This window comes from Carettochelys insculpta, chromosome 24 (genome assembly GCF_033958435.1).
Source record: "Carettochelys insculpta isolate YL-2023 chromosome 24, ASM3395843v1, whole genome shotgun sequence".
NCBI classification, from domain to species: domain Eukaryota; kingdom Metazoa; phylum Chordata; order Testudines; family Carettochelyidae; genus Carettochelys; species Carettochelys insculpta.
In genome coordinates, this window is record NC_134160.1 from 7,508,578 (window position 1) to 7,536,397 (window position 27,820).

The following is a 27,820-nucleotide window of genomic DNA, read 5'->3' on the forward strand; positions in this document are numbered from 1 at the left end:
AGGAAAAAAACTCTCTAAACAAAAGCCCTCACCAGCGCAGCCCCCGACCTGCAGCTCAGTGTCCATTGCTAATGGGATCGCCCATGGAACATGCAGACTAGCAGCAGCTATTTTGGTCACGTAACCCTGTTTATCTTTGGAGATAGGGGAATTCATATTAAACCGATTAGGGCCATTAAATCCATTTCTAACAGTATGGTCATCTGACAGCTCAGTGAGGCAGACTGAATTCCGCCCCCCCACCCCTTTAATCCCTACCTCATTCACAGACTTGGCCTTGAAGATCCCTACCCTGTCTGGGAAGACAGGGAGTGGAAAGGCAAAGACTTCCGAGTCCTTACAAAACAGCAGTGTCGGAGGCTCCCCAGCCAGCAGTCAGCTCTTGCTCATCCCAGGGCAAAAGAGTGACACATTATTTGCATTTATTTTGCCTGACCCAGCCCAGTGGGGCAAACAAATCAATGCTGCTGCTTTGCAGGGCCCTACAGAAACAATTGAGCTTAGGGTATGCAGAGAGCATATCCCAGCTATTTAACCTAATCCCCAACCACTGAGCCATCCCCAGAGCCTGCAAAGGGGAATCTGTATAGAGATACCTTTTTAAGTAATTCAACCCCTTCCCAAAAGGGCAGAGCCCTGGGACATTCACCTCCTCTGGGCCACACTGATTTGGTGGCAGCTGCAGGAACACCTTGCATTTTGAAGGCTAGAAGCCCCGAGGGTGAAACCTTAGCCAGGCCAGTCTGCTCCCTTTGCAACAAGAATCCCACAAGGCCAGAACGAAGACAGAATGGTTTTTATACAGGGAAACAAGGCAGAGTGGTTGGATCTCTCTCATCCATCAGAATCAAACTCAGAGGCATTCACTACCACACAGAAAACCCACAGCCTGGAAATCCCACTGAAGAACATCTGGTCCTAATACAGAACCAGTCCCCACGCATCATCAGATGTCACACCACAATATAAACCCCTTGGAGTCGGGGCCGAGCGAGGACAGACCCACCTGTTCACAACTCCGGGAGAGCTTAGTTCTAGCCCGTTGTCAAGATCACTTCTGAAGGTGCTGGTGATTCCACCACCCACGACAGGCAGAGAGCTAAGACTACGTTCTGCCCATGGCACTTAAAAAGGAGGCGTGCCGCTTCTTCAGACACTGCAGAACATATGCTTGGAGAAAAGAGCTGAGCCCGGGGAAACACCCAGCGCCATGAGCAGTCCAGGGACATCTGGCACAGATCGGCCCTATCAAACAAGAAGGCTAGTGGTTTTACCCAAAAAGAGCGCCGACGTTTCTACTTTATTCAGCTGTAAAAATAAAAGCCTCCATAAAAATAAATCAAGGTAGCGAGAATTCACCAGTATGTGGCTTTATGTTTTTGGCCAAGGCTGAAATGAGCACATAGTCTTTCAGACCCTGGGAATGACTCACTCAAACGCCAGCAAACCCTCCTGGCTGTCTCGCTGCCTAGGACTAACGGACAACTCCGCTTAGTTGCACCTGATGAGCTTGCGTGGTTTCAGGCTGGGCTGCAGAAGTCTGGAGATCCTCACCCCATTCATGCCATGTGAAGACCCCTTGTTGCCTGCAACCCACTGCTGAAAGCACGACAGCCAGCTTACACCCAGATCCTCCCTGTGCTCCGCTGCTTCCCATCTTGGTTCCACTGGGCATAGAACAGCTACTGATGCTGCTCCCCAGCAGGTGCAGGACTGAGCCTAGTGTTGGTCCTGTTGGAAGTTCTCCGTCCCTTCACGAGCTCCTTGAGTCTCTGTGAAACTAACTTGGCTTTCCGCAGCACTGAGCTTAGCGTCCAGCTTCCGTCTTTTCTTCAGGCGGTGCAGGTGGGACCTTGACTTTGTGTGAGCTGAGGGCAAAGACAAGACAAAGAACGCGGCTCAGGGGCATCTTGGGAAAGGAAGTACCCAGCTCACCTAATCCTGTGATGTCTAGCAGGGGGTGTGAGGAGGTCCATTACCTCACAGAACTGGTCCTCAAGCCCCATTAGCATCTGTTCCAATCTCCCACTGAAGTATTCCTCTTAGGCCAACTCACTCGATACCTGTTCTCCGCACTAGAGGGAAAGGCCTCGTTATGTTTAAAATCCTGTCATCCATTTGAATAGTCCCAAGGGAGGAACATTACCATACAGATACAAACACACTGAACATTAAGCCATTTTTGTGCCAGATGATTGAGGGCCTGTCTTTGTTACAGGCTGGATCCATGGAGCAGCAGCAATCAATCCAGCAGGGGTTGATTTATTGCTTCTAATACAAATACAGGAAATGGACGGCCGACTACGCTCCCATCCACTCCAGTACTCAAACAACATGAAGCACAACAGGTGGCGATAGAAGAGCGTCTCTCATTGCAACACCCCAATGAAGACACCAGAGTACGTAGATCTAAGTACGTTGACTCCAGCGATATTATTCACGTAGCTAAAGCTGCTTAAGTCATAGACCTGCCCTTGAAGTGTATCTACGCTACAGCTGGGATCCTTGGAGCAAAGACTGATGCAGTGGGTCTAGTGAAGACCTACCAAATGAACTGAAGAGCAAACTGCTGTTAACCCCAGTACTCTACCCCATAGAAGAAGAGTAAGGTAAGTCAATAGGAGAGTGTCTCGCATTGAACCCACACGTAATAAACACTGCAGTAAATTGACCTGAGGCACATTGACTCCAGCTACATTAGTCACTTAGCCAGAGCATGTACCTTAAGTCGACTTACTGTAGTAGTGTAGATGTAGTCTCAGAAATGGGTGACCTCTACACTGCCATGTCGAGCCTTCAGGGAGGAGCAGCTGATACCACAAAATGGCTTGTATCATTACATCATGATGTTGCACAACAGTCTGTGGCACCACGAAGTGGTGCCAAAAATATGTCTTTCCAGAGAGTATGGCTTAGCTGGGTGTTTTGTGTATCTATAGACTGAATGAAGTTAAAGCCTACAGACTTGTGCAGAAGCACACGCGTGTCAGAGTTAGGCTCCGATCCTGTAAATACTCATGCTTCTGCTTTCCTGCAAGCACAGAAGCGACCCCATTGCTTGGACTTGGCCTATGTTTTAATGGCATAACTATGTCTGGAAGAGGTATGATTAATTTCAAACACAGTTAGGCCGGTCAAAGCACAATATAACATACAGTTATATTGGTACAAGCTGCCAAACCAGAATAGCAATGGCAGCATAAGCACTTTTATACCAAATGAACAGCCTCCACACTAAGAGGTTTTGTGGCTCTAACCATGCCGGCATAGTTACAGCAGTAATACTTCAGCGTAAACAAGGCCTTAGTTAAGTATGTACATATGTAGCCACAGGATCAAGGCCCTATAGCGTTTTCCAGACTTTTGGGGGGAAAGGGGCTTCCTTCCAAAGAAAATTACAAGCAAATTTGTTACTTTATTGGCGTGTTAGTGGGAAACCACCGCGTTGCAATGAACTCACACCTTTCTAAAATGTTGTTACAAGTGATACCAAAGCTTAGCGGAAACAGTCCACCTCTCTGCTGTCATCTGTGAGAATCTTTCCTTTTAAACAACATGGAAGTGCAGTTGTACAAAAATACAACAAAACCTGAGGGGACAATCTGGCCAGCAGCAGCTTCTTAAACCTCTTTGAACGCCTTTTTGGAAACCGACTAGATTTCAAGTTGACTCAGGCCCACGGTGTTTTAGTTTCTTGTGTTTAAATTTTTAGCTTGAACATTACATTTTAATGGCAACACTTCAGTTCAGTTCTGCATGAGTCTCTCCTCCCTGACATTCTTCCTGCACCATTTATGGGCCTGTGCCAAGAACAGCTAGGGGATGCAGCCCTGATCAAGGATAAATATTACATTTATTTAACTTATTTTGAACCGTCAAAGAATTCTACTGCCCTGTAGTATAGCTTATATTATCATTCTGGTCATCGTGTCATCGTCAGAGCAGCATAAAGCAGACTTTCAAATCTCTCACAGACACTTTCTTCTTGGTGTGTATAGATGTCTTTTAAAATGTCTTCAGCCTAGCCCAAACAACAGGTCTACTAAAAACCATTTATGATCCCAGTAGAGCTAAAGTGAATTGCTGCATTAAAAACACCAACTTCCCTATGTTAGAAGCCGCTCTTTAAATCAGGGGCAGCGACCTTTTTTGGGTCGGGGCCACTGAGCCACAGAAAAGTCAGTCAGAGGCCACACACAAGTGAGGAATGCCAAAAAACCCAACCCACACCCAAGGCCTCACTGACCCAGGCCCCAAGGCAGGAGAAAGAAAACCTTCCGGATGTGCTTCCAAGCTGAGAAGACATTCTCCTCACTACTTTCAAGTTCCACCCCAGAGCCTAGGGGGACCAAGGCTAGTAGATTTTGTGGGGCACCCCTAAGCTCTGGGATGGGGTCAAAAACGGGACGAGGCTGCTGGGGTGTTAGCTGGGATGGAGGTGTGGGGTCTGGACAGGAGGTAGGGTGCAAGAGCAGGCTTGGGGGGTGAGGTCTGGGAAGCAAGGAGGGTCTAGAAGCAGGACGGGGGGTCTGGGCAGGAAGGAGGGTGAGGATGTAGGGTCTGGAAGGGGGGGTGCAGGTGCAGGGTAGGGTTGTGGGGTCTGGAGTTTGGGAACTAACCTGGTGCAACTCCCAGGGCAATGCATGTGTGTTCACACCTATCTGCATGCTGCAGGACAGCGCTACCCACAGGCACTGTCCTGTCATTCCCACTGGCGGCAATTCAGCCAATGGGAGCGACAGGGGGCAGAGCCTGCAGGGAGCACTTCCCTGCAATACCCAGAGCTAGTTCTCTCCCCCTTGCTCCCCGCCAGGCGGAGCCCAGGTGCTGAATCTGGCCCAAGCTTGCCTTATTTGGAACCACGAGGCATGGGGCTGCCCCTCTCTCCCCTGCAGTGGGGAGGCACCAGTGCTGTCTCACACCCATGTGAGGTCGTGGTGAGGAACAAGCCCTAAGCCTTGCAGGTCAAATCAAGAAGAGCCGTGAGCTGCAGGTTCCCCACCTCTGCTTTAAATCAATGAAACTAAATGAATCCTTAAAAGCTAGTTCTCACTATTAATATTGCATTTGCTTTCAGCACTTTGCCGTCAGTTTGAACACTGAAGCTAAAGATGCCAGTTTCACTAGTGTTGCTAGTCGGTTTCTAGTCCATTTCCCTTTAAGGTTCTAATATTAATTTGTTTAGAATACAGCACTCCATGATCTTTTTATCAGTACACTGGGGAAATGCAACCTAGATGGGGCTACTACCAGGTGGGTGCATAACTGGTCAGATAACCATTTACAGAGAGAAGTTATTAATCGTTCACAGTCATGCTGGAAGGGAATAACAAGTGGGATTCCACTGGGGTCAGTTTTGGGGACAGTTCTGTTCAATATCTTCACCGATGATTGAGAAAATGGCATAGAGAGTACAGTAGGGTCTCAACATTCACAAGGGGTCTGTGTTGAGAACCATTGTGAATACTGAATTTCACAACTACTGTACGGCAGCCGCTCGCGCCTGAAGACTGGCTGCCGGCATTCCTGCCAGCGGCCCCGGGGAAGAGGCTGCTCGCAAATACTTGAATTCGCGAACCTTAGGCTTGTGAATGTTGAGATCCTACTGCACACATCAAGTTTGCAGATGATACCAACCTGTGAGAAGTTGCAAATGCTCCGGAGGACAGGGTCAGAATTCAAAATGATCTGAACAAAGAAATGGTCTGAGGCGAACAGGATGAAGTTCAATAAGGACAAATGCAAAGTCGTCCACATAGGGAGGAACAACTGTTTTCACACATGCAAAATGGGAAGTGATATCATAGGACAGAGTACTGTGGAAAGGAATCTACGGCTTAGAATGCATCACAAACTACGTGTGAATCAATGGTGTGACACGGTTGCAAAAAAAGCAAATATGATTCCGGGATGCATTAACAAGAGCGTTGTGAGCAGCGCATGAGAAATAATTCTTCCGCTCTACCATATGCTGGTTTGGCCTCAACTGCAGTTCTGTGTTCAGTTCTGGGCACCGCATTTCAGCAATGATGTGGACAAACTGGAGGGGTGGCCAGAGAAGAGCAACCAAAATGATTAAAGGTAAAGGAAATCTGACCTATGAGAGAAGATTAAAAGGATTGGGCTTGTTTAGTTTGGAAAGGAGAACGCTGTTGGCAGCTTTCAAATACTAAAAAGGGTGTTACAAGGAGGAGGGAGAAAAATTGTTCTATTTAGCCTCTGATAAGACAAGAAGCAATGGGCTTAAACTGTAGCAAGGGAGCTTTAGGTTGGACATTAGGAAAAATGTCCTAACTGTCAGGGTGGTTAAGCATTGGAATAAATTGACTAAGGTGACTGTTGAATTTCTATCATTTGAACTATTTAAGAACAGGTTAGGTAAATATCTAAGGGAGATATCTAGATGGTGCTTGGTCCTCCAGTGAGGAGCGGGAACTGGACTTGATGACCTCTCGAGGTCCCTTCCAGTTCTACTGTTTCATGATTTGATGAAAATATTTTGATTTCAATGGGAGTAAAAGTCAGTTTTTAAAATCACGGAAATGTTCCTGTCCACATTATACCTGGGAAAAGTTTAGTTTTACAAAACCTAAATGTTGGCTCAAATCTGGCTTTCTATTCAGGATATATTACTTTCAAACGAGATTACTGCTTATTTTAAACAATAATAAAATATAAGATTGTAAAAGAAACAAGGTGCTTTGTGCAGATTCATTAAGGCTCCTTACTTGTTCACAAGGGCTGGCAGCCCAGAACGAATATGCACCAATTCAGAAGTGATGCACTAATGAGGCTGTTTTGACACAGGGCTCCCACCCATCAGTGCCAAAGGAGAACATGAGTTTTACTGTCTCCCTTTCCCCCAGCTCTGAGGTGAAGAGCTGACAGCTGGCTGCCGTGGCAAGGCTTACATACCCCGTCCAGGCTTGCAAGTAGCTGCTTTTACAAGAGGCCTTGGAGGCCTGAGATCATGTGATGAAGGTCATATGGCCAAGAGCAGGTATCTAGGGATTTACTTCCTTCCCTTCACAGGAAATGCAACCTACACATTTAAGTTTTCCCCGTGTATCTCCCGCCTCTGCCCCCATCCTACCTGCCCATTCTCTGTCTCCAATGATGATTCGGTCACAGAGTTCACACAGGTTATGACTCACTTTGTTCTCATTGATCTCATGCTCCATCTTTAAAGGCTCTATTGATGGTTTCTGCCCCTAAGGTTACAAATGCATCAGGTCAGTTTCTATTCAGCGAGGTTTCCGTCATCGCTCCCACAGGCAAGGGATTTGGAGAGATGAGGCTGTACCATGCATCCCCTCCCAGGGTGAGAGGAGGGTGCGATGGGTGTCTGGGACCACCTCATTAACCATGGGACACAATCAGAAATCTGGAGTTCAAGGCATCGCATCCACCCTCTGCCAGTCTGAGAGGAGCAGGTCCGGAGCCCAGGGGAGTACAGAGGAAGCCAGCTGGACTAGAGGGAGCTCTATGTCAGAGGCCTGGAGTCTCTCCCAGAGGGAGCTCTGGGGATAAGGTCTCTAGAGACAGTGGGAATGTGTGGTGGACAAGCTGTAGCTCTGGCAACAGTCTCTACTCAGCACTGGGCAGAGAGAGATCAGACATGCACCCATACAAGCTTCTCCTAAGCACCTGCTCTCACAGACCCCAGCACCAGAGGACATTCACCTGGATGAAGCTCTCCACAATCTGGAGGGCAGGTTTCAGCACCTTCTCGTCCCACAGGGAGAGATCAGACACTTCCAAGCCATACACCGGGGGCACATTGGGTCCGGGGCCTAGGGAGAAACACAGAACAGAGCAATTAGCTGCTAGTTGGGCCCTCTCCTCCCAAGCAGTGTAGCTATAGGCCCCTACCAGGCCTGTGAGATGCATCTTCACCCTAGAGGGCCCATATAATCTCACTAGCTCGTACTTTGACAGTCCGAGACAGAATGGTCCTGAAACAGGGCGACCAGAAGCCTCGCTTTGATGGGCACTGCACACCCTAAAATGACTTGGCACCTCTTGCCCAATGTCCAGCGGGGCAGTTTGTGACCCAGGGACAGGAAAGCAAACCCAACAGCTAGAGCTTTGCAAGAGCCAAGCAAACTGGGCTCCCCTCTTAACTGCACCCAGATTCCCACCTGCACAGTCCACTGGAAAAGGCCACACTCACTCAGCCAGCAGAAGAGTCAGACGGAGGCCCAGATGGCTCCAGCACCTGGCAATTAAGGGAGATGCCACTGTTCCGGAGAGGCTCAGACCTGGTGCTTGGACTCTGAGGGCTGCAGCCTGGTTGGTTTAGTTACAGCCGCCATGGTTAACAAGGCTGCAGCGGCAACAGGTTGCAATGGGTGTGTTTTATTTGAACGCCTGCATTTGACATGGGGCTGCTTTAAAACCAACCAATCTGCAGCCTTGAGTCACTGCAAGGGCCTCGGGTGCTTCCAGAGGCATGGCCAGCATACAGAGCGGAGAGACATCTGCAAACCACACAGCGCTCTCCCTCCGCCAGCCTGCCAGGACTCACCTGCCAGCTGGCAGAGCGAGCACCTCACCACTCAGACAAAGCCAGCAAAGGCAGCAACATCCAGCAGGTGCTGCTTTTTATTGCTCCAGCCACAAACAAAACTCAGGAGAGATCATAAAGGCACACCTGTCCCCCACCTGCCGCTCAGCAGAAAGGTGAGACTCGGCTGCCACGCACCTGGCCCCAGGAAAGCTCTGGGCCTGGTTCAAAGCCAGTCTTCTGGCCTGGCTGGGTTTCTTTTTCTTTTTCTTGACCCTCCCAACCACCTTTCAACAAATGCTCAGCTCCCAGCTGCTGATTCTGGCCCTGCTCCAGAGCTAGGGAAGCCCCGCTGGCTTCCTGCCATCGTGGTGTCCACAGCAGGCGCGCAACAGCCAATCAGCTGCAGCTCCTAATCTGGAGGGCAGCTGTCTGTGGGGCTGCTCGCTCCAGCCCAGCGCGTGTGTGGGACTCGTGAGAAAAGGTAAACACGACAGGCAGACCCCGTAGGCCCATTTCTGGAGAGAACTGGACTGCAAGCAGCCAGGGAGCTGACTGCCAGCAAAAGCTAGTGCAGGAGGGGGGGACATGTGGAGGGACTGGTGGCCGTGAGGCTTTGTGCTGCTGGGATTTCAGCCAGTCAGGCAGCTTCTTCTGGGAGGAGTGGAGAGCTCCCCATCACAGATGGAAGAGCAGGTACCAGGGAGCGAGGGCCTGAGAAGGGAGCTCAGGATCATCCCCCCAGGAGGGATGGGGAAGAGTACACACGAGGCCAGGGCAGCAAGGTCTTGGGCAGAGCTGAACCACATGGAGAGGAGCTCGGCAGGAACAGCACGTCCTGCTGTGCCGCAGCCAGCAGAGAACACACCCCGAGGTTACTCAGAGCAGGGGCTGGTGAACAGAGCCCAGGAATCTGGGGCGCGGACAGCCTGGTACCCAAGTGGAGAAGGTCCATGTGACTCAGCAGAGTGAAATTCGCGCAGGAGCGTTTTCCACGGTGGCTTTGGGAGATCTGTGGCTCGTAACTTGCTTTTGTAACTGTACTGGGACATGCCTGTTTATCCAACCGCCATATCGTGTACAGCCCCCTCCCCCGAGAGAAGGTAGAGGACCTGTGGGGAGCAGGGTCAGAGCATACCCTGTATTCAACTCACCCCCCTCCGGGGGGAACTCAGGGTCCCCCACAGGCTGCCAAATAATTGACAAACCAGAGTTTGCTCAGCCAGGCTCCCGTCTCGAACCCTGCGGGCAAAGGATGCTGAGCAGAAGGACAGAGGAGGAAGAGGAGGGCTGGGACATGCCTCAGAGCACAGCAGGGGAGGGGGAATGGGGCAGAGGTATGAGGGATGAGCACCTCCCTGGGCAGCAGGATGGGGGCGGAGAAGGGGTATAAACACAGGACTTACGTTTCAAGAAGCGGTTTCGGACCCACTTGTTCTGGTTCCGGGCGTATCTCTTTGTCACTAGTTTCAGGGCCTGGATCCCTGTCAAAGGGAGGTTAACAAAGCAGTTGTGACTTAGGGGCCATGGATGTTGAACGCGGCAGTGGGAGCTGCCTGTGAGGCAGGGCATGGGGAGGTGTGAACCCCAAGGGAGGAGGGACAACGGCCAAGCTAACTGGAGGGTGACCTCGAGTCTGAGGACCTGGGAGGTGGCTCAGCTGTGGGAGGACTCTCCCACGGGAAGCACCATCCAGGGGGCAGTTAAACTTCAGCTGGGCAAAGCCCTCGGGAACAGGCTCTAGGGACAATCCTACAGCAGCCTCCAAGGAGATGGACTGGAGGCTTTAAAACATCTTCTCTATCTCTGAATCCAATCGAGGGGCAAGCAAGCAAACCCCTGGCTCACCAAGCAACGGCAAAGGAGTCTCCATGTCCCACAGTCCCTACACATGGGAGACACCCGGCAGCCCAGCCCCACGGAACCCTTCCCCAGGGGGACAGCCTGGCTCAGCCGGCAAAGAGGCACCAGACCCTGCCCATGACTCTGCCAAGTGACCCCAGCACCTCCTGCACTGCAGGGCTGGTCAAGCAGAGATGGCTGGGCCCTCCTGGGCCACTGCACAGCCCAGCTAGTGCAGGCATCACACCCCCACGGGCTACCAGGTGTGAGCATGTGACAGCCTCCCAGGCATGCAGATCCCACCTTTCTCCAGCAGCAGGGCGCTGGTCTCCTGTGGGCACTTCCCCTCCGTGAGCAGGTACTCATGGAACTCCTTGAAGCCGATCGACTGGAAAATGCCGTGCTGATAATCCTGGCTAGAGAATGAATAAGTCCCAGACAGCAAGTCAACCCCTGTCCCCGGGAGCTGACCCTCGCCGTGCTGCCACCCCAGAACTGCAGCTCCCGCGGGCGTAGGACAACTCAGCGAGTGCCTGCCATGTGGCAGTGGCCCCACCGGGGGCTTAGGTCAGAGGTCGTGGGTGGGGGTGTTCAGGTGCTCAGACCAGGAGTGGTCAGACTCTATGGCCTGCGGGTCCATCAGAGTAGCCTGGTCCTGGATGTCACAGGCCATTAAATAGCATCTGTCCATCCCCACCCCTTAATGCACTGAGCCCAGTCGCTCGGCTCTCCAGAGACATGGGTATTGTGGGCTGCAAAGAGGAGGCCGGAGGTGCCCCAGGGCCTGCGGCCCCTGCAGCAATAGGGGGCTGATTGAGCATGAAGCAGCCAGACAAACGCTCACCTGTTCTCAGCCACCTTCTCCTGGTTGTAACGCCGGTGGAAGTCCCACAGCTCCTCCAGGAGCCCAGCAGCCAGCATGTCGTCCACCCGCTTGTCCAGCCGTTCGTCTAGAACTGGCAGACATCACAACAGTGAGGCCAGCGCCCGGAGCTGCATTCATGGGACAGCCAGCCCTGGCAGTGAGCGCGCCAGCTTCCCAGCCACATACACACACAGCAACATGCTGCAACCCAGCCCTCCCAAGAACCTAGTGCATGGCTCTGCTGCCAGCCAGCCTAAGTCCTTGCAGGGCAATCCCTGGCAGCCCTGCCCGCCACCCCAGACACCTCCACACTCACAAACCTGCTGCCCCTCTCCCACATCAAGCACCCCCCTCCCTGCCTGCTGGAACAAGGGGTGCTAGCGCCAAAGCTCCAGAACAGGGACCAGCAAGCAAGAGCCTGAGCATTGAACTTGCACTGGGATCCCTGGGTGGCATCTCCAGGCCATTCAATGCTCCCCAAGGGATAGGCCGCGAGACCCAATGGCGAGAGGACAGGACTCCAGGCGTTCTAGCGGCTTGCTGCATGAGCCCGGACAAGCCACGTCACTGCTCCTTGTCTCGGTCTCCCCGTATGTCAAAGTCAAATCACTCTAGTGAGGGGGGTTGTGAGAGGGACGATGCAGTAATGGGCCAGATCCTGCTCTCATTAAAGCCAGTGGCTGAACTTCGACAGGACAGGCTGCAGTCTCCCGCTGCGTTATGAGCTAAGAGCTCCTCCAAGAGCTGCACTGTCAGACCCCGGGGCGCGAGGGGGACCCCTGAGGAAGGGGGATGGCTTTGAAGGGTACGAGGGGACATGGCCAGGACTAAAGGGCGGGTACCACGACCATCAGGGAAGTCCCACAGTAACACCATACTTCACACGCTGCTCAGCCGGGGGTCCCTCCTTGCTGAGAGCCCTTCCCAGCTCAGCCCAGCTGCACAGCGCAAGGAGACCGTGCTTGGGACGGGCGAGGCCCTGCTGGTGTCTCAGATGCAGAGAGAAGCTATCCCTGGCCCCAGGACAGCTCTGCCCCTTCAGCCAGCCAGTAGCTGGTCAGAACCCTCTCTTTACCTGCCTGGTCTGCATAAAGCCACAGGATACAGGAGTTTGGGTACTTCAGGGGACCCCCCAAGGGGCCCCCACCTTCCTCCTCTCGCTGCCGACGCAGGAACTCACTATGGCGGATCCCCGTTTCTTCAAACACTTGCAGGCTCCTGCATGGCAGACAGACAGCTCGGAGGTGAGTTAGGAGCACATCTCCATCTGCCCTCTGGCCCCCTCAGATACAGCCACAGGGAACCCAGGAATGCACAGGAAAATCCACCCCCACGCCCCCACCTGGGGGAAAGGCTTCTGCCCCTCCTGGAGTCTGGTGTGCTCCGAACGCCCAGAGCAGACTGCCGGATCCTTGGGGAAGAGACTTGGCGCTGGGGGAGTTTAACACATGAGCACACGGCTGCCTGACCTTAAGAACCACTACCCCCCATTAATGGTGCTGAGACTGGCCCTGTGGGGGTAGGGAAAGGTGCTGGCTCCAGGCCTGCTCCTACCTGTCAAGGGCCCTGCAGGGAAGCCAGTACCACAGACCGGAAAGATCACAGAGCAGCAGAGACAGCTGCAGCTCGGCCCAGCTGGCAGGTGAGTGCCTGCATCTCTCCCATGTGAATGGGGTGGGCGTTGCGCCACTTCCCCTGAGGGCAGGGCTGGGTGGGGAGAGTCTGTTTGAGACGACAAGTCCTGTCTCGCCACAGCTTCGTTCCCACAGCTGCGTGGCACGTTCCTCAGCCAGCACAGCCGCCTTCTCTTTACGTAGCACCGGAGAAGCTGCTGTCCCTGCCTGAGTGGGCCCCCCCGAGTCGAGCTGGCCATGCTGCCTGTACACGATGGGCCTGTGGGCAGTGCTGCAGGTCGCCAAAGGCCACCCTATTTAGGACCACTGGAGGCATGTCCGCCCATCTTCTCACCTCAGCCAATGCCACCGAGAGCAGCAGGGATGCTCCTGCTAACAGGCCCTAGGCTCGAACATCTGCTCTGAGCCTTCACTGCAGAGGGCCCCGGGGCTTTGGCTCCTGTACTGGTCCCTCCAGAGCCCGACCGCCCAGGCAGCGTCAGGCCCATCCACTTGGGGCTGGGGAAGGAGATGGGCCAGAACCTTCCCGCTCGGGCTTTGGGCAGTAAGTCTAACTGCAGACTGAGCAGCACGTTTCAGCAGCTCTCAGCTAACTGCAAACTGCCCCCAAGGAACCGCACCCAGCAGGTGAATGCCCTGGCGTCACAGGCGGCAGCAGGGAGGGCCTGCTGAGTCACTTTCACTCTCTCTGGCTGTCAGATCACCTCCGCACGGCCCCTCCCAGAGAAAGGATAATGGTATTAACAGAGCTCAAGAACCAGAGACTTGTCTTCATCCAACCCCAGAGAACTGAGAACCCTCCTCCACCTCAAAATCTCTCCTCATCGGCTGGAACCAAGAGGTCAAACCCAATTCCTCCCGCTCTGCGATGTCACTCCAGGCAGGGGCCTCTGCCTTCTCTGGCCAGCGTCCACGTGGACCTAGTGCGAGTCTAGGCCAACACACCATGGAACGAGCAGCCCCGGGAACGGAGGACAGGCCAGCGAAGTTTGTTCCTGAGCACAGATGGGCTGGAGTAGAAGAGGCAACCGTGCCCCATTCCCCAAAAGGGGCCAGAGAGGCACAAGGCCCAGGCGGCGATAGCCAGCAAGGCTGCAAATGGCCTCAGGCCCCCAAGCCGAGCTCTCTCCAGCTCGATCAGCTCACCTGGCCACTTTGCGCTTATTGTGGGGGTGCAGCATGGCAGCCATTTCCGGGTCCACCTGGCTGAGCCGGCAATGGAGCTCGTAGCAGTCCAGCTGCTCCAGTTCCACCTTTGGGTTGGCTGCTCTCCCAGCAGAAGGGCTGGTCTTCCCCTGCGGGATACAGTTCAGCCCACCCAAGTCAAACCTCTGAGCATGTTCCTGCAGGCCAAAGCAAGGCCCCAGCACAAACCTGCCATGCCTGGGAACCTCCCGTGGTGATGATGGGACAGATTAGTCAGGGCCTAAATCAAAAGCGGGCAGGCCAAATTCTCCCCCAGCTCTGGGGCACTGCAGAGCCAGACCTGAACGTCCCAGCTCAGGCCCAGCTCCAAGCAGAGCTGCTGCCAAAGAAGTCGAAGCCTATCACCTGGTGCAGGGACCAGCTCCGGATTGATGCAAGAGCCTTCTGCAACAGTCACACCTACAGCCCCAGTAATCTGCCCGCAGGCACCTGCCAGGCGCTGACTCAGCTAGCAAAATGCTAACGCAGGCAACGAGAAACAGGCCCTCCCCTCTTGGCAACGGCCTCAGGCTGCTCCCGAGAGAGGTCATCACCAGGATGCCCTTGGCCTGTCTTCTGCGCAAAAGGGGTTACCCAAGCCTACAGCAGCATTTCTGTGGTGACTCTGCTGCCAATCACAGCAAGCCAACTGCTGCGCTCTTCCCCCCTCCAGCTCCTACCTCAGTGTCGAGAAGCACCTTCCAGAGCAGGGCCTCGATGTAATAGTTGGTGCCTCCCACAACAATTGGGATCTTCTCTCGAGCAAGTATATCTTCAATGTCCATGGTTAAGGAGGGGGAGGCGCAGGAGCAGAGCTCTCTTTAAGCTGAGTGCCTGGGCAGCCACCCAGGAGAGATTCAAACGCTGCCCAGCTGATCAGCAGAGCGCCCACAGTGGCACATGTCCCTAATGGTGGTGCACATCCACACATGCTTCAGTGCACATAACAAAATGTATTCTGCAAGCAGATGGAAAAACTTAGGAGGAACACGGCACGGAAGCCTAGAAAGCTCAGCAAAATCCCAGCAGTCGATGGAGGGAAAGAACTTGTCACAGCTCCTCCATAGCATGGAAACAGCAGTGGCGGGCTGCTACACACGACTCCTCAAAGCCAGTTTGGTTTTGTAACATAGACAGAACTGAGACAGGCTGAGCTGGAGCCTTGGTATTACCAGGTCACAGCATGGCTCAGGGACCCAGATACATATTTCAGGCCTCTCTGCCATACAAACTAAACTAAGCTTTCATTTGTCAAGGGACAGCTGTGTGGTGCTGGCATCTCTTGACGGAGTTGGGTATAGAGCAGACCAGCACCTGCTCTTATATCCAAAACCTGCTCTTATATCCAGGGCTCCCCGCGTGATTGCACTGACCTATTTCAAACCTGACCAACTTTTCTCCACTGGCCATGTTCGCCACAGCGCTACGGTTGCAGGCAGCAAGGTATGGGGCTCTACCTGGCACCTCCCTGGGTAACCCAAAATCCAAGTGCCTCTGAACAAGCCAGCAGCACTGCTCTTATGCCTCATCGGTTGCTGAGCTGCTCCTCTTGCTGGCTACGGCATCTGAAATGAGAGACCCACAGGCCCAGACCTCGACCAAGAGGGGTTCAGACAAAGCCAATGCTCCTCTGACAGCAGCAGCTCCATCTCCCCCATGTTTAATATTTTCTCAACTTTTTCAGGAAGTTGCTCCTGGAACACAGTGAGCAGCTGGGCCAGGCAATCGCCCAGGGCTAGGCACAGGGAGGGAAGGAGGGACAGAAGGGAGGAGCAAGCTGTGTATTTGGCTCGCCAGTTGGCCTGCTCTGTGAAAGGATATCAAGGGTGCTGCTTTGTTCCGGAAGTCCACGACAGTGTAGTTAGAGACCAAGGGATCCAAGAAGCTGATCATATGGTGTTTGCATAAAGCCTGCTGCTGGGGAGAGATCTTGTTTGTGATGATGTCCAGACCCTTGTACACCTGGGAGACAGAAAGCAGGAGATAAGTGTCCGAAATCCCCCTTCCCAGAGTCCCCCGGCACACAGGAAAAAGGAGATCTGCCCTCCCAGCCAGCCCCCATGAATACAGACCATTGCGGCTAATCCTTCATGCTCTCATGACATTGCCCTTCTGCCCTCTCACACCAGCCTCTGAGCCAGCCTGAGATCAGGACTCAGGCCAGGCAAAGGAAGGCTGGCTTCAGTGCTCACATAAACGGACTCGCCAAGCAGCCACAGCCAAAGACAGCCCCCACCCCACGCATTACTGACACGGCCTACAGTCGGAGAGCAAGGGCAGGGCCGCTGCTGAGGGTAACCTCGCTGGGCCCAGCTCTGAAGTGCAACCCTCCAACTGCAGCCTGTCTTCATGAATCTCACTGGCACCTGTTGCTAGTAGTTCACATGTAGCTTATTCCCATCACTGGGTCCCTAGCAGAGCACAAAGTCTTGTTTAGGGACCAGATCCCTCTGCAAACACAGATACTCCATGGGGCCATGTGAATGAGCAACCACAGTCTGAGCTCTCATCCCGCTACAGCTGAGCTTATCATCCCTTCCCCTGCTCCATGACACGTCCGGCCACGTACGCAAAGGAAGAAAGCAATCGATCAGTTCAGGTAAGTCAACACCCACCGGAGAGGGAGCAGACACTCTCTGGAGTTCTGCCGCAGGAGTAGAGGCCCTTATAAGAGAATCAGTCTCCAGGTTTAGAAGTAAATCGGTATTTACCCAGTCTCAGCACACAATGGGAAAATGGGAATTCTGTGCTGCAAAGGGTCCTGGGTACAAGCCCCAAGAACCAGTGAGAGGGCAACAAGGGAGGGGTGCAGCGCTCCCTGCAAGCTGAGCGCTTGGGCAGCTGCCCAGGAGAGATTCAGGTGCTGTCCAGCTGCTTAGCAGAGCGCCCACAATGGGTAGCGTGTGTTTCTACAGGTGGTGCACATCCACATAGGCCTCCGTGCATGTAACAACATTTATTCTGCCCATGGATGGAAAAAGTTACATGGAACATCGGAGGGGAGAGAGGTCAGGGAGCTACGCAAAGGAAATGCCTGGAGACGCCAGGTTTTACTCACACTAGGATCCCCAATCCTATTTGAACACAAATTATAAATCATAAAGTAGAGCTCATGGCCATCCTTAGTTCAAGCGACAATCACGTTAACAGGAAGCTCCCATGGGAAAGCACAGTGCAGAAAACCTGAGGGTCACATGGACAGTAGTGGTTAACACCACCTAGCTCTCATCCAGCACAGCAGATTCCAAAGTATTTCACAGAGGAGGGTTAGCATCCTGCCCACATCACAGATGGGGAAACTGAGGCACAAAGCTGCAATGTGACTTACCCATGATCAACCCAGGGCAGAGCTGGGAACAGAATCCAGGTTCAACCTGTCCCAGAGTAGTGCCCAATCAGCTATGTCACACTTCTAAACAGATTTACCATTCTCTTTGGAGGGGAACCAGGGTCTAAAGCACAGGGCTAGGAGCCAGGAACTCACGGGCTCTCTGACCCTGTGCACGGCCTTGGACAAGTCTCTTCACCTCTCTGCTTCAGCTTCCCCACCTATAAAACTGGAGTTGATCCTCTCCTCCCTCGAGGTACCAAATCAGTAAGGCACAGAGGGCGTCGGGAACATGCAGTGCTACCTGCTGCTAGTGAGTGACACTTGGGGAAGACAGATTCCTACCTATGCACAGAAAGGGCAAAGGACTAGGACTAGCACTAGAGTGTTATTCTGGGAAGATCAAAGACTCATTGGACTCCTTCCCTCCCCCTGGAGCCCCTCCCTTCCCAGTGTTTGCTGAAAATTCAAGGGGCCTTTGGCAGAAAGAAACGTTTAACCAGGAAGTCCAAAGCAGGGGGGGAGAGAGGGAGGCGTGTTTGCATTTCATACATGCCTGTCTGCTTTGTAATGTTTTAGTGTTTCCTATCATGGGACGGGGGGGGTCAGGACTCCTAGTTCTTTATTCCTCACCACACCTCTGACTTGCTAAGTGACTTGTGGGCATGTTATTTTGCATCTACAGGCCTATCTCCCTGTACAAGGCAGACAAGCCTCTCCTCGTTTGTGAAGGGCACGGCAAGAGGGGCCAATCGCTCTATTCTCATACAAAAGGAACATGAGGTTATCCAGAGCCAGCTGCTCCATCCGACAGTCTCCGACCAGAGTTTATCTCCCTGCTTTGAAAGGGATACAGGGGAAATCTGATCAAAAAAGCTGGCAAGGTAGAGCAACAAACAGAAGACAATCAGGAGTAAGAGTTCTCCATTGTTGCTGCAGCTGCTCTTTTCCGCCCTGGGAAGGGGAGAGCATCAGCCCTCCCCATCCCAGCTCAGAGTCTCTGCTGACAACACTCCACAGGCAGAAACTTGCAGGGGCAGCAATTCAGCTCCCTAGAGGCTTCAGAGATCCAATGCTCTTGCTCCTCAGTGCAGAAGAACATCCCAGCCACACCGAGCCCACTGGACTACGTGCGGTGATCCCACACACCGATCCCTATGGATGTGCCTTTAATACACATGCCCATCTCCGCACTGACCATGCGCAACTGTTCCTGCAGCTGAATGGACACACCCCTACCTGAATCATTTCCTACAATGGTGCCCTTGCAGGCACAGTGCACGGCACACGCTGGAAAAATCTGTTTTGGGCAGTTACACGTGACACCAAAAGAAAATGCGCAATCACAGATCAACCTGACAAAACAAACCAGCAGCCCTGCAGCACTTTGAAGGCTAACAAAATGATTTATTAGCTGATAAGCTGCCCTGTGGCAGACTGAGATCTGAAGAAGTGGGTCTGCGCCACAAAAACTTATCACTTAATAAACTATTTTGTTAGTCTTTCAAATGTTACAGGGCTGTGTTTTTGGTTTTGTGATGATACAGACTAACACGGCAACCTCTCTGTGACTGATCAAACCTCTCTGCGACTGATCAAACTGATCAAACCTCTCTGTGACTGATCAAACTCTGAGTCACTATAGGGGCTCATCTGCATACTTGGCTTAACCTAATTCTTGACCTTCCCCCGACCCCTCCAGTCTCTGATTTGCTCACCTTGATTATCTTTTTCTGATTTGTCCTCCTTGCTTACTGTGTTTAGTTCTCTGTGCCTTAAATATTGAGTCTGTTCTGGTCTGGCTGTGGCCCAAAGAAGTGGGTCTGTCCCACGAAAGCTCACCTAATAAACTATTTTGCTAGTCTTTAAAGTGCTACTTGACTGCTTTTTGTTTTGATCAAACTTAATGCACCAGGCCCCATCAGGAAGAGAAGATGACCTCTTATCCCAGCCATGAAACTGGCTGGGCATTTAGCACTAGTGGGTCTGATTATTTTCTGAGCCCCTGACTAAGGACGCCCCTTCGCTGGGTAGTCTAATACCGTGGGGCTATTCAATCCCGTCTCTTCACCCACCCCCTCCCTGAGGAACATGAAACAGACTTTGGAGCACTTTTCATGTGGCTATCTCAAAGCACCTCACATAACTGCATCCCCTGTGAGGCAGAGGAATTATCCCCAGTGAAATGGAGGCACTCAGGAGGGACCTGCCCGTCACACAGCAAGGCAGCAGCACAGGTGGGATTGGACCCACACCTCCTGACTCCCAGGCTGGTGATTAGCGGCTGAATCACGTTCCTTGATTGAGGCAATATGTTTTTCTTTAAAACAGGCCAACCCTTCTGAAGGGCTCTTTAAACAGCCAAGGCCAGGTGCCAGGCAGCACAAACATTGAGGTCATGCCCAGCACCCACCACCTGGGGTGTGTAAATACCCAGCTATGGCCAAGCCTAGGAACCACACAGTGTAAATATCAGCATCTTACTAACTGCATGTTGGAGCCTCGGCTGTGAGGCACTGAGGGACCCCTGAGGTGAGGTCTGTCAGAGGAGCACGTTGTTCTGTTGCTGGACGTGTCCTTCACATGCCTCACAGCCCTGTGCAAATACAAGTCACTTCAGGGATGTATGTCCGGGGACCCTGGCACTGGCCTGGCCCAGCAAAAAGAACCTTGGATGCGGTTGGCAGCCTGTGCAGAGAAGCAGCTGCACCACTGTTCCGCGAAGCCTGCAAACAAACCCATATCAGAGTTGGGCTCTATAGCCCAGCGCTCCCCCAGGACACTCAGTGCCATGTGCGCGACGGAGCCATTGCTCATAAAGCAGCCTCTCTGTTTGGAAATCAGATCTCAACGCCTTGCGGAGGACTGTGCCTTCTTTGTGTGAGGCAGCCACTAAGGTCCTGCTTAGTAACCACAGGGTTCAGCCTCTGGGCTGCTTCCCAGGGAGGGTGCATTCAGCACAATGCACCTCACCGGTTGGAGTTTTCTGCACGCACTAGGCCTCAGGCTCGAGCCTGTGCTGGAAAATGGTCCCGCCAGCCTGGCTGGTGGGGTAGGAGCAGTCTGGGACACTGGAGTAGGACTTCCAGAGCCAAACTCCTCCCCACTGCTCTCCTGCTAGCTGCCAACCTGTCAGCCCCAGAGACGGATGAGGCACATTGTCTCCTGCAAGTGGTGCTCAATGGATCATGCTGGTGACTTGCTGGAGAGAGGAGTAGGGGCCATGGAGAAGAACAATGTGAGGTTACTGAAGCAAAGCACCTCCCTCCCTGGCTTGGAGCAAGCTGCCCAGCACACCTTCAGCTGGGGGCCTCCCTCTTAGATGTGCTGCTTCCCTGCAGACAGGCCCCATGAGCAACTGCCCACAAGAGGGAGAAAGGAAGGAAAACCCACCCCATCCCCCAGCCATGGCCCCCCGCCCAAGAAAGGGCTGTCCAGAAGCACGGGCCATATCACCACTGGAAACCTTGGCGGCATAGCAATGGCAGCTAGGCAGGTGCTTAGGCAGCTGCCCAGGACAGATTCAGGTGCCACCCAGCTGATTACCAAAGCGCCATGTTCTTCTATGGTGGTGCACGTCTGCACATGCCTTACTGCACATAATAAAATTTATTCTGCCCATGGGTGGAAAAAAATCGGAACACTGCAGGTGACTTTTGGAAGCAGGCCAGTATAAAGCCCTAGAATAGCGACAGTTCTACCAGCACAAGAGCCCTAACGCAGGGATTACTCGCTTCGCTTGCTGGAACAACAAGCGACACTGCAAGGGCCATTTGTTTTTGCTGGACTAAGCAGTGTATCCACAAGGAGAGTTTGCTGGCACAGCTGCGTTGGCACAGCCATCTCAGCAACTCTCTTGTGCAGTCCTCGTCTCAGCCAGCAGCAGCACAAACCAGCAGCTGCAGCAGGGGCCTGAGGACTCTCCTGCCCTCATCTGTGCCCTACTGCTTATTCCCCTAGTTTTGACACTGCCCTTTCCCCCCTGAGCTGATTGGCCATTTGCTCCAACAATCTCCACAGCTTCTTCCTCTGCATGCCCCTTGTTCTCCCTTCCTCTGTTCTCCTTAGCACCCTAAGGCTTCTCTACACTAGCAGCAGCAATTGATCCACCAGTGGTCAATATAATGCATCTGCTGAGATCAGTGTTCCCTGTAAGATGAGCACTTGGATAGCTGCCCAGGAAAGATTCAGGTGTCTCCCAGCTGATTAGCAGAGCGCCCACAGCCAGCAGCTTGTGTTTCTATTGGCGCTGCACATCTGTACATGCCTCGGTGCACATAACAAAATTTATTCTGCCCATAGATGGAAAAATTAGAGGGAACTCTGGCTTAGATTCAATAAAACCTCCAAGAGCTCTCCTGTCGACTCTGGTACTCCACCAGGACAAGAGGAGTAAGCAGAGTCGACGGGAGAGCAGCCCTCACCTACCTTACCGCGTAAAAGACGCTGCGGCAAGTACATCGACTTTAGCTATGCTATTTGTGCAGCTGCCGGCACGTAACTTAGATCAACAGGGGCAGGGGTGTGGAGAGTAGACCTGAGCTTAGCTAATTCCCCTTCCAGCACCACCATGCCCAAATAATCAAAAACAAAACCACCAAATCACGGCGCTAACAAGCCAGGTACTGTCCATCGCTCTTGTGCCTGGGTTACAGCCCTTCTTCCTTAACCCTCTGTTGGTCTGTTTGGCTCATTAGCTCTTCAGGGCAAGAATCATCCATGTTTGTGCAGCATGCAGCAGAGGGAAGGCCTGAGGGAGCCGTGAGGTTCTCTCACAATAATCCCGACAAGTCGTGGTATGCTTGGAAGATGGGGGACAGGGAGGAAGGAGGAATTTATTTTGGTTCCTACAAGACAATCGGCAGCCTGGGAATGACCTTAGCCAATATCTGCTCCGTTCTTTGGGCTTGTATCCTCCACTGGAAACCGGGCCCTGCCCTAAGGGGAGAGGAGGGATTGTGAACCTTCCAGTTTCAGATCAGATGTCAAGGAAGCTGCAGAGAAGTAAGATTCATTTGCTTGTTTAACTTGCCCCTTGGGCATCACGCTTTGAAAGAGCCAGGCCCCCTCCTCACCACCCATTGGCACCCCCTTAACTGCATCAAGAGAAGCATCTGCCTGTAAATAAGCTCCACAGGGGAGAAGGGGGCAGGAGGGTGACCTGTGGAGACTGAACAGACCTTGCCAACTCCAGCCCTCCCCTTGACTGAGTCTCCCTCCTTTTCGTAAGCCCATCTATTTAACCCCTCCTCTGGAACCCCCCGACTCACGTATCTGACCAAGCGGGTCTTTGCCCACAAAAGCTCATGCTCTAAAATATCTGTTAGTCTAGAAGGTGTCACAGGACTCCTCGTTGTTTTTGAAGATACAGATCAACTCGGGTACCCCTCTGACACCTGTGGAAACAGTCAGCTCTGAGGCCAAACACAAACAGGGCTCAGAGCAGACAGGAGATAGCCAGGAGGCAGCTTCCTGCTGAGAAACCCCATGGCTGGCTGCAGCCTACTGATTACCATCCATTATCTGAGACCCAGAGGAGGTAATTGCTTGGTACGAAGCTGACGGAAGTCAGTGGGAAGACGCCAGGCCCAGGCAAGGCCCATCAGTCTTTCTGCTCCTCTGGTTCACACCTCTGTGCCCCAAATTGTAGTGATACACCCAAATCTCTTGGGAAGGGCAGGGCATGGTTAGTGGCAGGGAAGGTGGCTGGTGGGGTGGGAAGCCAGCAGAGGTGGGAAAAGTACCCAAAAAGTTACTTGAGTAAAAGGCAAGTCACCGGTGTCCCTCTGGAAAACTACTTGAGTAAAGGCACGCACATACATCAGGTCTTGATTGTACTCAAGGATCCAGAAGCGAAAGCAGCTGCACTTTTACGCAAGTAACTTTTTGGGTACTTTTTCCACCTCTGGAAGCAAGGAGTAAAAAAGCCCCAGCACCCTACATGGGCAGAGCTCAGGTTTACAGAGCACACACAATCCTTCAAGGTTCTCCAGAGAATAAACACGGAGAGGCTCCCTGCATATCTGGAAACAAGAGGAGGAGGAATGTGGTGTCAGTGTGTGGGCTGGGAGCAGAACAAAGGGAGCATTTTACACACACAGAGCAAAGAGAAAAGAAAGATTCCACCAGCTGGCTGTCTTCAGGGCCTCGCAGCTGAGACACCCTCACGCCACGCATTCGTGTCTATTTTCAGCAAGCGTTTAAGATAAGCCTTTGTTGCAGTCTAAGGCCCCCAGACAGATTAGCAGCAGCCTGGAGCAGCAGTCTTCTGAGACCCAGAGGGCCAAAATGGGAATAACAATACTTAGCACTGGTACAGCACTCAAATGAGGGCCATATGAATATCAGGATCTACTCACCCACAGATCTTAAAACATTTCCTAGAGGTGGGAGAGTGTCCGCACCTCCCTTTTACTGGTGGGGAAACAGAGGCAGAGAGCGGACAAAGTCATTGTCCCAATCATGATTAAAAACATTCACTGAATAACAATCTCTGCCCCAACGGGCTTCCAGTCTAGAAGACAAAACACAATAGGGGGATGAAAAATGGGCATGTCAGCATGGGGGGAAATGAGGTGTTACAAACAACAGGATGGTGCCATTTGTAGCCTATCAAGAGTGGTAGACGCAACTCACCTGCAGCCTAGCAACTACAGGTATGTCCGCACTACAGAGTTATTCTGGAATAGTTTATTCTGGAGTTATTATTCCAAAATAAGATAGTCCTGAATAACACGTCTACACTACAGGGAAGCCCCAAAACAAGCAAAACATATTGCAAAATAGTGTGTCCACACACACTATATAGCCTATTTCGGATTAGAGCTCCTGGAAACGCTGCTTCCGGGGGCTCTAATCCAAAACACTGTCTACACAGCAGCTTTATTTCGAAATATGATATTCCAGAACAGCTTATTTCAAAATAGCCCCATTTCCTGGCGACACAGCCCCTATTTTGAAATACCTATGAGGTTTACCAAATTTGAAATAAGCTGTCTGCTATTTTGAAATTATTTCTAAATAGCACTTGTGTTGTGTAGACGATCAAAGTTATTTTGAAACAGCAGCCATTATTTCCAATAACTGTGCTATGTAGACACACTCTATGATTGCACTTTGTTCTCCCCATTATGACAGAAGGGATGGTCCAGTGATTAGCACCAGAGCCTAGCATTTGTGAGACCTGGGTTCAAGTCCCCTCATTACAGAGTTCATAGGTGTCTGTGGGCAAGTTCCATACCTCCAGGTGCATAACTACAGCAGAATCTGGGCCTCAACCTCTTTGTTCTCTACCTGCTCAATGGGAATAAGAGCACAGCCCAACCCCAGCAGTGCATGTGAGAGTAAATACACAACAGATTGAGAGGTGTTTGCACAGATGCCATGGTAATGGGGCCACCTGAACAGTTATGATACAGGTTCTGAAGAGGGGCCTGCAGTTGTTGGCTGGGAATTTCCCCCTCATGTGGGAAAACAGTTACTCAGCAGCTTAACGTGGAAGGAAGTAAAGGCCTGTTTGCTTTCTCTCATTAGCTGGCACCGCAAACAGGATTGTAACAGAGCATATCTTCCACAAAACACCTGGAAGGTTTCTGTCTGTTTTCTCCAGGGAGTGCACAGAGTACTGGAAAGCTGCTCTTACTCTTCGAGGAAGTTCATTAGGATTACAAAACCAAGGAAAAGGACAACGCAAAAGCAAAATCCCCTTTTTCAGAAAGATGGAGCCACACAAAAAAGTAGTAGTCAGGGAAGGTCTACGCTACAGGGAAGGTCGAATTAAGGTCCGCAATTCCAGCTATGTCAATTATGTAGCTAAAGTTGATGTACCTGAATTCCAGTTTCTGCACCATCTCCACTTAGGGAGGGAGCCTGTTCTCCTGGTGACTTCCCTTACTCCTAGCGGAGCACCACAGTTGTTAGGGGCTTCCTGTAATTTTGATTTAGCAAACCCCCACTATACACGCTAAACTGAACTCCAGATTGACTGGGGCATGGCCGATCTTCCCTGTAGTGTGGATGTACCCTCAGTTAAACAGAAATTAAAGGTACAGTGTCAAAATTGAAATCCCTGAAAACTGTATAGAAACTTTTTAAAGGTACCATCAGAGAGGCTCAACTTAAATGTATACCCCAAATTAAAAAAAAACACAGTAAGAGAACCAAAAAAAGTGCCATTAAGCCTAAAAAACACAGTGAAAGAAACAGAGGCAAAAAGGCACTGTCTAAAATGTGGAAGTTAAATCCTAGGTGAGCAAGATGGAAAACAGAATAAACTCTGACAAGGGATGTGTAAAACTATAATTAGGAAGGCCAAAGAGAATTTGATGAACAGCTAGCCAAAGATTCCAAAAGTTCCGTCAGAAGCAGGAAGCCTGCTATACAGCCAGTGGCACCACTGGACAATTGAGATGCTAAAGGAACACCCAAGGATGATAAGGCCACAGTGGAGAAACTAAATGAATTTTTTATACCAGTCTTCCTGCCTGAAGATGTAAGCAAGATTCCCAAAGCTGAGTCATTTTTTCTAGGTGACAGATCGGAGGAGCTGTCGCAGACTGAAGTGCCATTAAAAGAGTGGTGTTTCTTAGTTCTGTTTTGGGGTTGTTTTCTTTTGGGGGGGGGAGGGTGATAAATGAAGCAGTATTATGTCACCAAGACCATATGGTACTCACCCAAGAATTCTGAAGGAACTCCTATGTGAAACTGCAAAACTACTAACTGTTGTTTGTAACCTATCACTTAAATGAGCTTCTGTACCAAATGACTGGAGGACAGCTAATGTTATGAGAATTTTTAAAGGGCTCTGGGATGATCCCCACAATTATAGGCAAATATACTTGCCTTTTGTAATCAGTTAAAACTAAATAACAGAATCACCAGGCACGTAGATGAACATATTTTGTGGGGGAAGAGTCAACATGTTTTTGATAAAGGGAAATCATTCATCACCAATTAAAACTCTTTGAAGGGGTGAAAAAGCATGCAGACACAGGGCATTCAGTGGATATAATGTACTTAGATTTTCAGAAAGCCTTTGACAAGGTCCTCAGCAAAGATTCTTAAGCAAAGTAAGCCCTCATGGGATAAAAGGGAAGGTCATGCCATGGACTGGTAACTAATTAAAAGACAGGATACAAAGGGTAGGGATAAATGGTTAATTTTCTGAATGGAGAGAGGTAAATAGTGGTGTCACCCAGGGGTTTGAACTGGGACCAACCCTGTTCAGCATATTCATAAAAAGAGGGGCGTGGTGGAAAAATTTGCATATGATTCAGAATTACTCACGAGGAAGTCAGGACCCTTTGAAGAACACAAGCTGGCGATGTATTAACCAGCGCTGATCACCACCGTGCCCTCAGGCACCCAGTACCTCCCAGACATGCTTTGTCACCCAGTGAGCATGCTACATTACAGGATGAAAACAGCTCTCCCTCCATAGACTGGCTCAGATGAGATTGAAAGGAAAAGAAGGATGAGTGCTCCAGAATCCATTGGCTGCCTGGAGTCAGAATTTTCCAAACAGATGCATTCCCAAAGTGGAGACTGACATAACCAGAGCACAGAACCTAGTTCAGATCCCAGAACATATATAGCAGGGGTGGGCAAGATATGGCCTGCAGGCCAGACGTGGCCCACCCAACACTTGGATCTGGCCTGCCATACTACTTCTAGCCTACTGCAAAAGTAGTGGTAAGGCTGGGAGCCACAGGCACCCCAGACAGCAGCCAGGCAGCCTGATAGCGGGGGGATGGGAGACATGCAGCCAGAGCCCTTTAAGTTGCAGCTATTTAAAGAGCTCCTGGCCCCTGCTGCCATGCCTGGACACCGTGTGGGGTTCCTGCGCGCGCGCACACACGCACACACACACACGCCACAGAAAAGCCCTATCTAGATGGGGCATTTGATTCCTGAGAAATAACATTTACCTCCACTCCTTATGAAAGCCCCTCTGTGGTCTACAATGCAGCCAGAATCCCAAATGTGAGAATTGTCCTAAAGGACTAGCTGTCCATTCATTAGCAAGATGCTTGGCCTCCTGAAATACAGACTAAGTACTCATTTAAAAAAAAAAAAAAAAAGGCAGCCCAGTAGCACTTTAAAGACTTACAAAATAATTTATTAGGTGATGAGGTTTTGTGGGACAGACCCGCTTCTTCAGACCATAGCCATACCAGAACAGACTCACTATTCAAGGCAAAGAGAACCACAAATAGTAATCAAGGTTGGCAAATCAGAAAAATTATTAACAAGGTAAGCATATCAGAGAGCGGGGGGTGGGGGGAGCAGTCAAGAACTAGATAAAGCGAAGTATGTAAAAGAGCCCCTATAATAAGCTAGAAAATTGTCATCCTGGTTCAAGCCACATGTTAATGTGTGGAATTTGAATATAAAAGAGAGTTCAGCAGCCTCTCTTTCCAAACGGCTGTGAAAATTCCTTTTCAGTAAAACACAGACTCTGT

The 27,820-nt window shown here is 51.5% G+C and overlaps 1 protein-coding gene across 1 annotated transcript in view; it reads right to left on the reverse strand.

Moving 5' to 3' along the window:
* Positions 1–1,268: 1,268 nt before the first annotated feature.
* The window catches only part of TRIT1 (tRNA isopentenyltransferase 1), a 30,722-nt gene continuing 4,170 nt past the window's right edge, over positions 1,269–27,820 (reverse strand). The window contains exons 2-11 of the mRNA XM_074976154.1: positions 15,852–15,994; positions 14,713–14,809; positions 13,994–14,142; positions 12,289–12,431; positions 11,193–11,304; positions 10,652–10,764; positions 9,913–9,990; positions 7,684–7,793; positions 7,094–7,211; positions 1,269–1,868 (exon numbers count right to left, since the gene is read on the reverse strand). Of these exons, the coding sequence (XP_074832255.1) occupies positions 1,720–1,868; positions 7,094–7,211; positions 7,684–7,793; positions 9,913–9,990; positions 10,652–10,764; positions 11,193–11,304; positions 12,289–12,431; positions 13,994–14,142; positions 14,713–14,809; positions 15,852–15,994 (1,212 nt within the window). The 3' untranslated portion in view covers positions 1,269–1,719. The remainder of the gene's footprint in view (positions 1,869–7,093; positions 7,212–7,683; positions 7,794–9,912; positions 9,991–10,651; positions 10,765–11,192; positions 11,305–12,288; positions 12,432–13,993; positions 14,143–14,712; positions 14,810–15,851; positions 15,995–27,820) is intronic.